Source organism: Pongo abelii, chromosome 19, assembly GCF_028885655.2.
Source record: "Pongo abelii isolate AG06213 chromosome 19, NHGRI_mPonAbe1-v2.0_pri, whole genome shotgun sequence".
NCBI lineage: Eukaryota > Metazoa > Chordata > Mammalia > Primates > Hominidae > Pongo > Pongo abelii.
The window spans coordinates 53,033,752-53,048,996 of NC_072004.2; the positions used below are offsets into that span (position 1 = coordinate 53,033,752).

General features: G+C 57.0%; 1 protein-coding gene across 9 annotated transcripts; it reads right to left on the bottom strand.

The window, feature by feature from the left end:
• Positions 1-270: 270 nt before the first annotated feature.
• On the bottom strand, positions 271-14,846 carry LOC129051370 (TBC1 domain family member 3G-like). 9 transcript variants are annotated; one of them, XM_054536846.2, is made up of 15 exons: positions 12,143-13,457; positions 9,601-9,673; positions 9,358-9,440; positions 8,034-8,073; positions 7,473-7,550; positions 6,914-7,021; positions 6,474-6,583; positions 5,179-5,227; positions 4,533-4,653; positions 3,727-3,821; positions 3,267-3,332; positions 2,704-2,803; positions 2,182-2,334; positions 765-1,200; positions 271-721 (listed from the first exon to the last, which is right to left on the bottom strand). In XM_054536846.2, exons 1-15 carry the CDS (start codon positions 12,226-12,228, stop codon positions 589-591), a joined length of 1,731 nt encoding a protein of 576 aa, XP_054392821.2. In that variant the 5' UTR covers positions 12,229-13,457; the 3' UTR covers positions 271-588. The 9 variants fall into 9 exon arrangements, with proteins under 9 accessions (XP_054392821.2, XP_063574839.1, XP_063574836.1 ...); XM_063718769.1 differs by lacking the exon at positions 12,143-13,457 and adding an exon at positions 14,445-14,846 and having other exon boundaries at positions 271-1,200; positions 7,377-7,550; XM_063718766.1 differs by having other exon boundaries at positions 271-1,200; positions 7,377-7,550; positions 12,143-13,458.
• Positions 14,847-15,245: the final 399 nt, after the last annotated feature.

Sequence of the window (15,245 nt, forward strand, 5' to 3'; positions counted from 1 at the left end):
ACACACCACCATGCCTGGCTAATTTCTTTGACTTTTCTCTAGAGACAGGGTCTGCCTATGCTTCCCAGGCTGGTCTCAGACTTCTAGACTCAAGTGAACCTGAACCTCCGACCTCGACCTCTCAAATTGCCGGGATTACAGGTGTGAGCCACCACACCCGGCCTAAATTTCTTATGTGCCATGGGACTGCAAAACGTCATTATTAGGGGCAGCCGGATGGAAGGTGTAAGAGGACACTGTAGTGCCTTTTCAATATTTCTGTCTAAAATCTAAAATCATTCAACAGGAAACATTTATTTTAAAACGTGAAGGTGGTTATCCTTCCATGAGTTTAAAGTACAAAGGCAGGCTCGCGGTGTCATCAGAATTCAGAACGCTGGTCGTGGGGCTGGGGTGCTGGGAGGGGCTAGGCATGGTTGGCTTTGTGATCTGGGGGCTGGTGTGTTCCATCTCTGAATGTCTCTCGAGCTGTACACTTTCTTAATAAATTTTCATAAGTTTAACAAAAAATAAAACGAGGATGGGAAGCTTGCTTGGGTTGTTAAGCCTTGGGAAATTATCCAGCCACGAGCCCTGGCCCAGATGCTTCTAGAAACCTGGAGGGAACTGAGAACTTTCCAAGTGGAGGCAGCAGAGGCAAGGCCCTGAGGTGGGAGCGCACTGCTGCTCGTCCCTAGCTCTGAAGGGGGTGCCCTGGTTGGATTCAGTGCTGGGTGCACTGCAGGGCCGGGAAGTCCATGCCCACGTTGTGGCTCAGTGCAGAGAAAGCCAATCTCACCCCCTCCGCAGGGTGTTCAGCCTGCCAGCAGGTGGCCAGCTGGTCCTCCTGGGATATGGCACGGACCCAGCAGCTCTGTTCGAAATCATAATGGGGGAACCAAGGGCCCCCTACATCCAGGTCCGTTGGGAGGCGGGGCATAGAGTTCCACTGCAGGAATCTCCAGGAACCCTGAGGTCCTCCCTGAGCCAGGGCCGTGCTGGGCACACCCCGAGTGCCCACAGGGTAGGTGTCTTCGCGGACAGCCCCAGCAGGACAGGGTGTGGAAGAACGAGGTGCCCATGGCGGGGAAGCTGACCAAATGGGCCGCTGGAACCGGGCTGGTGGGCCTGGAGGGGCCTGCCTGTCCCCCTTGCAGAGGGTCTTCCCACCACGTGAAGCCGGCACAGGCCTGGATGCCGAGGACCCTTGCTCGGGTTTGGCTGAAAGGAAAACAGACGCGGTCAGCGTCTCCAGTGAGCCCATGCAGGCCTTTCTGAGCTGGGCCCCACCTGCCTGCATCTCTGTAGTCCTCGGGGTCTCTGTGTGGCCCCCGTGGCCTGACACTGAGGACACGCCTGTAGTCTGCTGATCTCAGAGGGAGGGTTGTGTGCTGCCTGGCGTGGGGAAGCTGTCGTGGCATGGCGGGTGGCTCCTGGGACTGCCCCCAGGATTCAGACTGGCTGGGGGCTTCCTGCCACACACCTTCGTCCCAGGGCTGTTGGGCCTGGGATATGGCCCCCAGTCACAACTCAGGTGGGAGGGGCCTTGGATGTCACCCAGCCCCTTGCCACCTCACATGGGGACTCATCTCTGCAGTGGGTTTTTGGGCCCGGACGTGGGACACCCTCTGCCCTCCTGGGCTGCCCAGTCCATGCCAGGACTGACCATTCCCATGTCTGGCTGAACTCCTGGCTCTGGCTCTGGGCCCGGGGTCCCGCCTGTGCCCTCTCCCTGAATGCTGTGGGGGTCAGGGACACCGATTCCCTTGTCTCCCTGGCTCAAGGCTTGTTGTCCTGGCAACCTTGGAGGAGCGTGCATGAGTGAGGGGCCTCTGCTGCTCTCTGAGGCTGTGGGTGCCTGCAGGGAGGGGCGGGGTCTCCCACAAATGGGTCTCGGCTCGTCTAGTTACTTTGAGGGCCCTGTGAGGGGGAGAGCGAGACACCGTGGAAAGTGGGAGGGGGCTTGTTGGAGGGTCTTGCCCACATCCCCCTCCTGCGTGCACAGCACGTCCAGTATACAGGCACTGAGCGCCTGCCCTGAGGACCGGTGGGCCTCCTGTACTTTCTTAGAGTGCAGGAGGAGGAGGAGGAAGAAAAGGTGAAGAGGAAGGCCCAGGTAGTAGGGTTGCGGGTCCCGGGCACTCCCCTACTATTGACTACCCCAGAGGGTGACATGGGAGGGGACATGGCACTGGAGCCCACCTGGGGGTGGCAGGTCCTCCTGCTTTCTTGTTAGTTTCTTCATAGAGGCCCTAAGATGCTTGAGCACAGTGTCATCATCCCTGGCCCAGTTGTAAACGAACTGGTTCCGAAAACGTGCCCACAGGCCACACCTGGATGTCTTCATGAGGCACTCTAGGGACAGGGTGGATATCAGGCCAGGAGAGTTACCTGGGAATGGTCACAGCTCATACCCGGTGGCCACTTCAGTCTCCCACTGGGTGGTGCCGGATCCTTTTGTGGCCACCCCAGGCATCCAGATATACACAGGAGACTGTGGCTGGGGGTGACCTGGGCAGGGAAGTGCGCACCACACTCTGGACTTTCATCTGGGTCATGTGGGGGATGGACTCGGTGTCACAGTGTCCTGCCCAGCCCCCCTGGCCAGACCTCCCCCTGGGCTAGAACTGAGGATCATGAGGACAGTGTGTGGAAGCTGCCCTCGGGCCAGTCGGGGTCTGACCCCAGGGCTCCCCAGGCCCCACTGGGCACACGTAGACTTACTCTGCTGAACCTTAAAGGCAATGCTTGTCATCGGCATCAACACCTGTTCTCCTTCCAGCAAATAGACGTCCCACAGGCGCAGGGTGAGCCCGAGAGAGATCTGTGGGGACAGCAGGTGTGAAAGAACCTGGTCCTTCCAGGCTGGGGCTGGTGGCTCGAGCTGCGCACACTGGGGCTTCAGTCTCCAGAGTCAGTGACCTTCCCCATGAGGGTCGCCTGAGCCCTCCAGGATGCTGGGTCAGACAAGGTCTTGCAGCTCCTCATGGGGGGCACTCATTTGAGTGGGGATGTGGCTCCTGGAGAGAGGGGCTTGCCCAGGGCTTGAGGCTTCCCGGAGCCCTCTCAAGTCGGGTCCTGGCCCAGTCTGCCCATGAGGCTGGGCCTGAGCCCCAGCCACTGCCCTGGGATGACCCCTCTTGGGCAGAGGGTTTTGCTTGTGTGTCCTTTGGGGACCCGCCTGAGCCTCCTGTGGGCTGGGAGTGAGCCAGACCCCTGGGCTGGGGAAGCAGGGTACTGCAGGGCATGGAGGGTTCCTGAGCCAGGGTCTCCCTATGCCTCCTTACCCCATCAATCAGTGTCCAGATAAGGCTGCCTAACGAGGAACACTGCCCACATAGACCTTCCTTGTCCTGATGGAAGCAACAGAGGTGCTCAGGCCACTGGGCTGCCCTAAAAACCTCCCTCTTCCGGGGCCTCTGAAGACCCTTCCCCTAGTGGAGAACACTGGGCGGTGTCCAGAGCTCCCCACAACACTGTCACCTTCCCACACTCCCGGTGGACACACTGCCCTTTGCCCTGCTCTGCAGGAGCTGGGCCCCCATCCCTGTGCCTCTGTCTCCTCCAGGAGGAAGAGGAGGAGGAAAGGAAACCAACTCCCAGCCCACGGAGAACCCGACGTCCCAGGTCAGGCCCTGGCTGGGATTCAACCAGTCACCAGCCCCACGAGGGGCTCCAGCTCCCCTGCTCCTACAGCCCCACAGGAGGCAGGGCCTCTGGGAAGAGCCGAGGGGACCACAAACTCACCTGATGCCACATGGTCTTGGGTTGTGACATGGGTACCACATGCTCCTGTTGGTCTTGGAGCCCCTGGAGTGTCCCGCCATTTGGGCTGTGAAATCCTGAGAAGCCCCCAGCCCATCATGAAATCAGAGCCTTCCCCCAAGATGTGGAGCCATCAGCTGCAAGAGCTGGGCAGCTGGAGAGGCCCCCAAACCCCAAGGCCTCCCACCCTCCCATCTGGTGACCCCACCATGCGGCCTTTACCCTGGGGAGGTGGGGCGGGAACATTCCCTGGAGCCTGGCTGGAGGTTCTCCTGGAGGCCTCCTGGGCCAGGGTGCAAAAAGGGCAAGCCTGACTTTGAGGCCACGACAGGGCAGCCAGAACTGGGTGGGTGCTGGGCTTCCTGGTCATCTCCTGGAAGTGGGGTCGGGCCAGTGAACGGGATTGGGGAGATGCTGCCACCTGGGCTTGGTCGGCCCATTCGTGGGCACCAATGGCAGCAGGAGCCCGGGCAGCTGGAGGGCAGGAGGACTCTCAGGGAGGGGAGAGTCAGCTGCACCGAATCAGAGCCGGAGGGTGTGGCTCCAGGCACAGAGGGTGGCCACGGGGAGGATGAGATGCCCTCTGCTGATGGGGATGAAAGGCATCTGATTTGGGCTTTGGGGGTCAGCCGTGGACTCCTGTGGGACCCTCAGCAGAGACATCCTAAAGTCTCCCAACAAGCTGGCGACACAAGGAGGGTGCCTTGGCTGAAAGCTGTGATCACCTGGCCAGGGTGGCCATCCCCGGGTCTGGCTGCAGGAGGTCCCCGGGGCAGCTGTACACTTACCCTGCAGAGAGTGCCTCTCACTGGCCAGCAGCTGCACCAGTGCCCAGAATGCATCCTCCTCAGGCAGGTAAAGGAGGAACAAGGCAGCGATGTTGCTGAGGTCCCTGCAGTAGCCCACCTCCTGCAAGAGCCAGAGTTACCATGGATGGACATCACCTGGGAGTTCTGAGGTCACCTGGGAGGACTCATGTCATTGGAGAGGGCAGAGGTGACTGGAGAGGCTTCCTCTGAAGAAGAGGCTTCCTCAGGATGCAAATTCATTTCATGACAAGAGCCAAGTCCATCAGGCACCTCAGCACCTTGTCCAAAATGTCTGCCGATAGCACCATCCTGTGTGCGATGCTGCCAAGCTCCTGGGCTTTGGGGCAGCCCCAGGAGGAGGGCATCATTTCTTGTTCTGAGAAGTGGTGGTCAGGCCCATGTGACAGCAGGAGTCGAGGCCCTGACTCCTTTGTGTCTCAGCTTGACCCCTTGAGACCACTCCCTTGCTTGGAGGTTTATGGCAGTGGTGAGCTGGAGTCCTACCTCCTATATCCTTGTGGGTCACAAATACTAACTTTAAAAGAAGCAACGACACCCCCACCAGACACCCACTCCTGTGAATATGGAAATATGGCCCGGGAACCTCACTGCCGGGAATACTCACCGGGTTATACTGCGAATATGCCAGGAGGATGTAGAATAGTTCCCGCTGCCTAGGAAACAGAGAAAGGGGGCTATGGTTTGGTTTGTGCAGATGCTGTTAGTTTCACTTTGTCTACACAGCCTAACAGCAAATCCTATTTCAGGTTCAGATGATTCACCAGATAAGCAGTGAGCTCTTCAGGGCCTGAGACTGTTGAAGAAATGTTTCAGTAAAACCCACATCTGTGACATGCAAATAGCCCAGTTGTACAGTGACTTGCCTGATCCTTTTCACTCTGAATGATATTTTCTTTCAGTTTGCACACATGCCAGTTCAGTCTGTGGGTGTACAGTTCCTCCACGGTCCTAAACCAATGTGCAGCGTCTCCCGGCCACCACCGCAGCCCCTCCTGGAGCGACTCCTTCATCCTCCAATTCTCCAGGGTGGCCCCTATGCACCCAGCCTCTCCCCGATCCGTCAGCCCCTGGCCACCCAGACTGCTTCTCAGTCCGTATGGTTTGGCCTTTTCCAGAATGACCTAGGAATGGGAATCCTACTGTGGTAGCTTATTGGGTCTGGCTTCTTTCCCCTAGCAAAATGCATCTAGGATCCACCCACGTTCGTGCGGGCATGACTGGCTCCTTCCCTTTTCTCACTGGGTCTTCCATTTGAAGGGAGGACCAGCCTTGCTCTCCCCATTCCCGTGTTCAAGGCTGTCCCCGAAGGCTCCCTGTGTGAGTGACGAGCAATCAAGCAGTGAACCTGGCATGCAGGTTTCATGTGGATGTCAGTTTTCAAATCGGTGGGTTCAATATCTGTGACACTTTGGGGACGCGTGGTTCAAGTCCACTGAGCTTTGTGAACCAATGCCCAACTGGCTGCCAATGTGGCTGTGCCATGTCATGTTCCCAGCAGACCTGGATGAGAGTTTCCAGGACCTCTAATTCTCCTAGCATTTGGTGCTGTCATTGTTGCCTGGGGGACTCATGGGCCCTGTATCCTGCCAACCTCCCATGGGTCCTACCATGGGTCCGCATGGTTCAGGGAGAGCACCTTTCACCATTGTGCATGATTTTCTTTGCTGTCTTCTATCTCCTCAGGATCCTCCTGGGTTCTGGCCCCACATGTTCCAGTCTGACCCAGGGCTTGGAACCAGGGAGGTGCTCGGTTCATGGTGGGGGCTGCTCCCTGGGCCAGGAGAGCTCTTGGCAGCTCTGTCATCCCTTCTGGGTGACCCTGGCTTTTGCTCTGGGGAAGCCCCCATCCCTCTCATTCACTCCATCTCCCCTGGGGCCCTGTGGCTCCCGTAGGCTTACTTGGCTCCATATTGATCCCTGAAGAAGATATGCTTCCTTAAGGTCCCGCTTATGTCCAGGTCGATCTGGTGGATGTGTTCAGATGACCTCTTGCCCTTCTCTTTCATGATCTGTAGGGCAGGGCCAAGAGGAGGAAGCAGCCTCAGAACAGATGGAAGACTCCCTGCCTCCAGTGGCAGTCAGCCCACAGTCAGCACTTCGGGAAGAAAGGACAGAAGGAAGGTTTCCTTCTCCAGAAAGCTGCATTTTGGCTTGTTACTGAAGCCAGGGAGGGTCACCAGAGCTGAGTTTGTCTGTGGTGACTGTGTAACCATGTGTGCCCAGGGTGTTCATCTGACCTTTGCCCCCAGCCCCCCAGGGTGGTCTCGACGTTCCCTCCAGCTGGAGACCTGGGCCCCTGACATGGCCTGTCCTGTTTGTTGTGCTCTGGCTGAGCATACCTTGTATTTTCTGGGGTTTTTCAACTTGATTTCCTGAATGTTCAGGAGGACTGACCACACCGGGCCCCGGATGTTCATGGGAATTCCCTTGTACACTCGATCTATGAGCTGTGGGCAGAAAACAATCTGGTGTCCAATGCCACAGGGTGACCCCAGTGAGGACCAGAGCCCGGGGATTCTGGAAATTGTCGGTTTTGGCCCCATGATTCCTCAGTAGAGGTGAAATCAAGTTGGGACCGGGTCTCCCTTCCCAGGACTGAAACAGTGGATGGACATTCAGAGTCGAAACTCTGATCTGAACCTTTTCCTTCCTTCGGGTCACCAGGGCATCCCTAGCCTTGAGCTCTGGGTGGTCCCAGCCCTAGATTCAGATTCCCTCCCAGCAAGGTGACGCTTGCATGAAAGGCAGGGAATCTGGTGACCAGGCCTGCAGTCCTCCGGGCGAGGACAGTGTGCCACCCACCCTCTGAGAGGCTGACGGTGCCAGGCCACAGCCATGGGTGCCTGTCCCCTGTCTCTGCAGAGAGTGCTTTCGGGGGCCTCTCCCCCCACACATTACTTTTGTACTGTGCTTATACGTCTCCCATTCTCCCAGCATTTTCCTCCACTTGCTCGTCCGTCTCATCTCCCGCCGATTCTATCAAATGAGGCATGTTGGAGTTAGCGGAGCTGCCAGGCTTCCCAGAGCCACCCGCGGATGCTGGGTCTTGGGCTCTGGAGCCCTGGTGGGACCCAGCTGGAAGGAGCCAGGGAAGGGCAGACCTCAAGGGCTGAGAGCCTTTGAGCAAATGAGCACCAGTGGGCTGACTTTTGGACCCCGGGATGTACCATCCTCAGGCCACAGACACACCAGTCTTAGGTCCCAGCCTCTAGGTGGGGTCGTGACACAAGCATGCAGCCACCCCCAAGCCAGGACTGTGGTTCCCCTTTTGAAAATTTTATCAAACTGCCAAAGTTAACAGCAACCTGGGGTCAGGTCCAGCAGGGACTGCTGCCCCTCCCAGTGACAGCGTGTTGCCCTCACCCACCACCGCCCAGGCCGGCTGCTTCCTCTGCCTCACTGACCACACGCCCAGTCCCTACGTCCCTGGACCAGCCCCTCCATGCATCAGGCTCTTACCTTCACCTCTTGTGCAGCCAGAGGAGGCAGCTCCGTCTCACTGTAAGGCAAGCCAGGCAGAGCTGAGGACCTTCACAGGGCCTGGAGCCGCCTCAGCCTGAGAGCAGACCCCTAGAGAGCACTGGCTCTGTCCCTATCCAGCTTAGGGCTCAGCCCAGGAGAAGGCACAGGGAAGGGAATACAAGGGCTTTCCTGTGGGTCTGACTCCCAGGAGGGGCAGGACCTGGGAGAAGAAGGAGTGCAGGGACAGCCTGACCGGGTTTACTGGGGCCCCTGGCGTGGGAGACGGTCAGGCTGCCCAGTGGGGCTGCCCGCCCTGGACTCCAGGTGGTGCTTTCTGCTGGAGCTGAGAAAGGTTAGCCCTGAGATGGGATGGGGGTCGCCCACAGTGGGCAATCGGGCCCTGACAGGAGTCCCTCAGGGAGTGACCACATCACCCCACCAGGGTCAAGGGAGCCTGCCCTGAGACCTGCCCGGTGTACTCTGGGTGTACCAGGGGCCTATCCCACTTGACAGCCCCAAGGCCCTTGCAGGTTCTGACCTCCCAGCATCCACCTGCCTCTCCCTGCACCCGAGCCACACACCTGCATTTCAGAAGTGGCACGGCTCATCAGCTCCCTCCCACCCTACCTCCCCAGGGATCCTCTGTCTCTCCATTTTATGATCCCGGAGGGATGGGCTCCTGGCTGGGCTCCTGTTACCTGGCCCCAGATCCCTTCCCAGCACCAGACCCAGGGTCTTTAGCCACAAGCCCTGCTGCCTCCCGGCCTCACCGTGAGATGCCCAGAATGGGGCCCTGCCCATCTTCTCCCCCATTCTCCTAGGGCTGCAACCTCCATTGTCACCATGCCTTTTCCCGTCATGGGACAGTGAGGGCTGTAGCTCTAGCGGAATGGGGGAGAATAGGGGCAGGTGGGCCCTCAGAGACCTGCTGGACAACAGCCCCGAGGCTGGGCCAGGCGTCCCCTCACCCTGTGGCCGCAACCCTTGGATCTTACTGGGGTTGTGTCCAAGTAGACATTGCAGACCCTCAGGCTGCCCCGCTCCTCTTGTGCTCACTTGCCGACAGAACTGCTGAGAGCCCAGGTGCCTGACCTAGCCCAGTCTCCATTCCCACCAGCTCCCTAGATGGGCCCCGCACCTCTGGCCTAACAACAACCTCGGGCTGGACCTGCAGGGGAGCCAGGGAGGAGTTCTGTCCCTGGAAAGGAGGTTGACCTGACCTGGCGAGACATGTCCTGTGTCGGAAAGGCCTTTCTAAAAGCAAACCCATCCCTGAGCTGAGACAGGTGCTTTAGGGGTGAGGGGAGTGCAGAGGACTCACTGCAGAATTCCCAAGTGATCAATGTTGCCGTAGATTCCAACAGGCACAGGCCCCTTGTCCTCTGGCAGCTCAGCTCGCTGTCCCTGTAGCCCAGAGGGAGCCTTGATGAGGGGTCCAAGTTAGGGTGCAAGGGCCTGGGGGCATTGGCCACCCGTCCCTGCCCTGTGCTCCTAGGGAGCCCAGGACCCTTTGACCAGGGCGCACTGGAAGAGGCCTCCCTCCAAGAAGCAGACCGACTTGTACCTTTTCATATTTCATAATGATATCCTCTCGCTCTTGTGCCCACCAACTGTCCGCGTCCTCTACCGTGTCCATCCTGTGAGACAAAATTATCTAAAGGTTACACTGTACCTGACAGCTTCGGAGAACACATGAACCGCTCCCGCCGGGCTCCTAGATGCTGGCTGGCTCTGTAAACCCCATTCCACCGCTGCCCCCAGGTAAAATGGGGCCAGACCCAGTGGCCACTGGGATGCTCAGGGCCACAGAGATGCCCCGTTTCCTACAGGGAACAAGATCTCTCCTGACTGCTCGGTTCTACTCCGCTCATCACTTTGGCTACCGCGGCCCTTCAGTCTGAACAGTGAATCCACTTTAGGAATAACGCCTGTTGAGCAGGAGGGTGTTCGGTTTGGGGATGAAAAAGATCTATTGTACTCATGGAAACCACGTCTCTCACAGAGAGACTGTGGAGTCCACCATTCTGAGCTGTCCCTAGAGGAGGAGGCTTCATTTTCCTGGGTCACTGAGGAAGAACAGTGGGTCCTTGGTCCTGGAGAACACCTGGATGGACCGTCCCTCCTGGGAATACTCGGGGCAAAAGGAGGGCGAGGCCTCGAGAGGACCACACAGAGCAAGAAACACCTGGGGAGAACCCTAGTGCCTGGACCCCTTTGAACAGAAGGGAAGATAGTCTCCCCTCAGCCAGCCCTCCAGGGCTCCTTCATTTTCCACAGCTGCCCAAGGGCAGCAGGCTCCCCCGGACAAGGGACCATGTGTGTTCAGTGGGGCCCACAGCGACCATCAGGACCCAGCTTAGGGCACAGAGGTGTTCTGAGGACCGTCCTATTCACCCCACCCACAGTGGATCTATACCAGTGGCTCTGCCAGGACCAGGCTCTGCCCCATCGGGATCGGAAACCTGGGTAGATTTGGGATCTAGGGCAGGGAGGTCACAGGGTTCAGGCCTGAATTCCAGCACAGCACACGGCAGGGCTGAGAGCAAAACTCAGGGTCACATCTGGATTCCCAGGCCGGTTACTGCCTCCCTGACCCCAGACGTCTCATCTGTCGAATGGGTACATTTGGGAACAGCACCCACTCTACGAAGCCACCATGAGGACGAAAGAGCCAATCGTCTACACGGGCAGTGTAGAACGGGCGCCTGGTGAGTGCTCAGGGATGACCCTCCTCGGTAGCTGCCCCACAGACGCTAACACCGCCCACACCGTAACCACTGTCCCCAAGTCAACCTGGAGGGAAGAGAGCAGGTCACACTCACCTGATTCTGATGAATCAGCTGGCCTGGGTTATGCCTCTCAGGGAGAAAACCTTTGAGTCCACAGAGCTGCTCACAGATACCACCGCCTGTGTGTAACTGCTGTAGAACACTGAGGCAGGCCAGAGAGCGGATAGGTGCTAAGCACCAGTGACATTCTGAGGTCATGGCACGCATCACAATGGGGCCTTGCCCGGGTCAGCAGGGCCCATAGTCAGGGTCCTCCGCTGCCTGAGGCGTCAACATGCCTGCCTGCGATGTGTTTGTGCACGTACGTGCACACGTGTATGTGGGTAAACACGTCTGTACACGTGTGTGTTGCTTCTCTGGCCAGGCCCGGCTGCCCCACTCATGTGTGCACCCAGTTCCTCATCACTGTCACCCCCGAGGCCCAGGGCCAGCATCAGAGCATCCATGGGTGCTCCCTAACTTCAGCCCTCCCTGCCCAGGGTGGTCCTGGGATACACATAGGGGTGGAGGGAAGTGACTGCTGCTGTTGGATCTCAGAATACAAAAGCTAATACTATTACCTACTGGTCTTTTTAGTGTCTCTAATGGTATCACTTCTTCATTTGTGATATTTTAACTGGGTATTTCTCTCCATGACCCTTGGATATTCTAGCTAGAGGATCCTGTGGGGGAAGTGCCGGGCACGCACTAGGGGCTCACTCTTCTAGACATGTTATCTAAATCCTGGTTCAGCTGTCCTTCCACGCAGGGCCTAGGGGAGGCCAAATTCCAGGGTCCAGAAAGAGCTTGGGATAAAATGAAACTTCAAGGGGATGGCTTTGACCAGGGCTGAGTCTGCCTTTGCCATCCAACTGGAGTCTCAAGTCCTGAGGCAGTACGTCCAGATGCCCCAGTGCAGGGTCCTCCGGATCAACACCTGCTCCCCTGTACTCATTAGCAACCTCACCCCCCCTACTCTCAAGGCACACTTGGCTCTCGTATCCAGGAGCTCTGCATCTGTAGATTCAGCAACAGCAGATGGAAAATATTCAGAAAATAAATTGGATGGTTATGTTTCTATGGAACATGTGCAGACTTTGTTCTTTTCATCATTCCCTAAAGAATACAGTGTCACGACCATTCATGTAGCATCTGCATTGTATTACATATCATAAATAATCTAGTAATGGTCTAATGTCTACGGGAGGATGTGCATAGCTTATATGTAAATACCAGGCCATGTTATATCAGAGACTTGAGCATCCATGGATTTTGGCATTCCCGGGGACCCTAGAACTAATCCTCCATGGATACCAAGGGATGACTGTATATACTCACTCAGGAAGGCTTCTCATTGGAGGAAGGGCCGAGTTCAGGACAGACAGGGACATCATCCCTGGACTACTGTCCATCCATCCATTCATCCATTGGCACCACCCTCTAGGACTGTCCCAATGACAGCCCTAGCAAGTGGAGACAAGAAAAAAGCCTGGCTCAAATGGTACAGCTTTGAGGTCTTGGAAGCTGTACCAAGACTGGTACTCATACTGGTGATGTTGCACCAGTATGAGAATAGTGGGTCAGTTTCCTCCAGGATCCAGAAAGCGTATCAGGCAGGCTTGGGGAGAGGAAAGGAGCACGGCCTCTCCAGCAGCCACAGAGGCCTGCAGTAGGACGGGGCTGGGGCTGGGGCTGGGGCTGCGGCTGGCCCTGTTTATCACTTGGGCCTCATGAGGGGAAAAGAAAGAACAGGGGGCAGAGGAGGAGCATGGGGGCAGCTGGCTGCCTAAGGAGAAGGTGCCTCAGAGAAGGGTTATTAGTTGGTTTTCACACTGCTATAAAGAAATACTTGAGACTAGGTAATTTATAAAGGAAAGAGGTTTAATTGACTCCCAGTTCAGGGAACCTACAGTCATGGCAGAAGGCGAAGGGGAAGCAGGCACCTTCTCCACAAGGCGGCAGGAGGGAGTGAGTGGAGAACCGGGAAGTGCCACACTTTCAAACCATTAGCTCTCCTGAGAACTCCCTCACTATCAGGGGAGCAGCAGGGGGGAAATTGTCCCCAGATCCCATCCCCTCCCACCAGGTTCCTCCCTTGACACAGGAGGATTACAATTCCAGATGAGATTTGGGTGGGGGCACAGAGCCCAACCTGTGAGGGTCTCAGTCTATCTTGCAGCTCCCCTGGGGCTGAGGCTGAGTACAGATCTGCTGGCCCTGCTCTACAGCGCGCGGGGACTCTGCCTGTGTGCCGCCATCTGCTGCTTCCTGGGGGTGTTGGTTGCTTCCTCAAGAGGAGGGTGGATCTGCTCTCCTACCCACTCCTCTCCAAGGCCTTGTGGAGCCCTGGCCACGTCCTCCCCGGGTAAGAGCAGGAAACCGGGCTCCTTGCTCTTCTTGCTGCTTGGGTGACAATCCTGGGGTCATCCATAGGCCCCATTACTGTTCCCGCTTCTAAATGGAGAGTATTTTGGCACATCTTCCTGGCGGAGTCCAGGGCCTCATCCCTGCTATTTATTCTAGCTTGGTAAAGCCAGGTTAAGACATCTGGGCAAGGAGATAGTAGAGTGGCCCCCAGGAAGGGTGGGTGGAGGGCGCTGGCCTTTGGGCTTGCCTGGAGCAGGGTGGGAAGGGGCAAGGTTACCAGGAAGCAGGACTGTCAGGGCCAAAATCAGGAGGCGGTAATAATGCTGGTGTGGGGACAGGGCTGTGTGGTTGGCTTGGGGTGGGGCATGAGAGCCAAGGTTTGTCAGCACGCAGAGGGGTGGCTGACCCATGGACTAGGGGCTGTGGAACCCAGTGGTTGCCCTTAGTTCCTGGATCCTGGGAGACTTCTGGAGCCTGGGTGTGGGGCAGCCTAGGGGTGGAGGTGGGGCAGACAGTGGTAGGGGTGGGAGAGGAGACCTTGCATGGCAGGGTGCAGGGTAGGAAGCCAGCCAGGGGCCAGTTTGCATTGGCGGCTCCCATCCCCATCCCCACCCCCAAGCCCACCCCTACCCCCACCCTGCTGCAGAGTCGGGCCTGGGCTGCTGTCCTCTGCTTTGGCCTCAGCAGATCACACGATGGAAGCTGGCAGCCCTGTGGGCACCACTCGAGCCAGCTGTGACCTGCGGTTTCTATTTCCTGGAGTGTGGGGTGCCCACCCAGGAGAGCACAGTCACACCGCACACCCCTCATTTTGAGGATGCTGGGAGGTGGGGACCAAGGTCCTGCAGCCCTCTGCTTGCGCTGTGAAAGGTAGCCTAGGAGTCCTGTGTCCACCCATCCACGTGGGGCCCCAGGAGCCTGAACAGTGGCAGGCAGAGAGATGAGGAGGGAGAGAGAAGTGGAAAAGAAGGAGAGAGAAAGAGAGATGGGGAGAAGGAGTGAGGGAGAGAGAGGAAGAGAGATAAGGAAAGAGACAGAGGAGGCTGAGAGGAAAAGGAGCAAGAGATAGGGAGAGAGACACAAAAGGCAAAGAGAGAGACAGGGAGAGACGAGCGTGAGTAGGAGGTCGGGTCATTCTCGATCCCAGTCCCCAGTGAAAACCGTAGGTCGCCATCACCTAACTACGCATGCAATAAAGTCTTCTGCCTGCTACTTACGGCCCGAGAACCCCTTCTCCGAGAGAATAAAATCTTTGACCATTGCCCTTTCTCACCGGAGTTTGCTCGGGTCTTCTGATGAAGTGTGATGTCTGACCCATCGCCTTCCTGGGCTCAAGGATCCATGAAAAGCCGACGCCTCTTTTGGGGAGGCTCTGCAGTGCCTTCATCTCACTAGGCTCCCCAGGAAGCTTGCGAACTTGGCTTGAGCCCTAAGCAGCCGAGCATGAGCCGGGCCTCTGCTTCTCTCTTTCAGTAACAGGGAGAACCAAGAAAGAGACTGAAGCATGGTCTGCAGAGAAGGCACTTGTGCAAACACCAGGAGAATGAGGGGCCTGAGTTGTCTTCATTTCTCCTAAAAACACACATTTCCTCCCAGGCCACCCTAGTGAGGGCATGAAGCACAGCGTGTGTGTGTGTCTGTGTGTGTGTGCATTTATATGCATGTGTACGTATGTATGTGTGTGTGTGCAGGTATCTACATGGGAATGTATTTATGTATGTGCATCTGTGTGCATGTGTGTGTGCGTGTGTGTGTGCAAGTATATGCATGCGTATGTATGTGCGTGTGTGTGTGCATGTGTGTGTGCGTGTGTGTGTGTGTTGCAGGGCTTTACAGTGGGCAGGATGTCGGAGGGCAGCTGCAGCTCCAAGCTGCAAGTCTTTCTGATAGAATGGTTAAGATTCCCTGGACCACAGAAAGAGTGTTTTCATTTGCACCTATTTTTATTAGCATTTAAACCTGTATACTTCGTAGCATGTAAAGCTTGAGTTGCTTGACTATTCTTAGAAACGTTTTCACCAGTGGTCCCCAAACTTTTTGGCACCAGAGAGCAGTTTTCTTGAAGACAACTCTT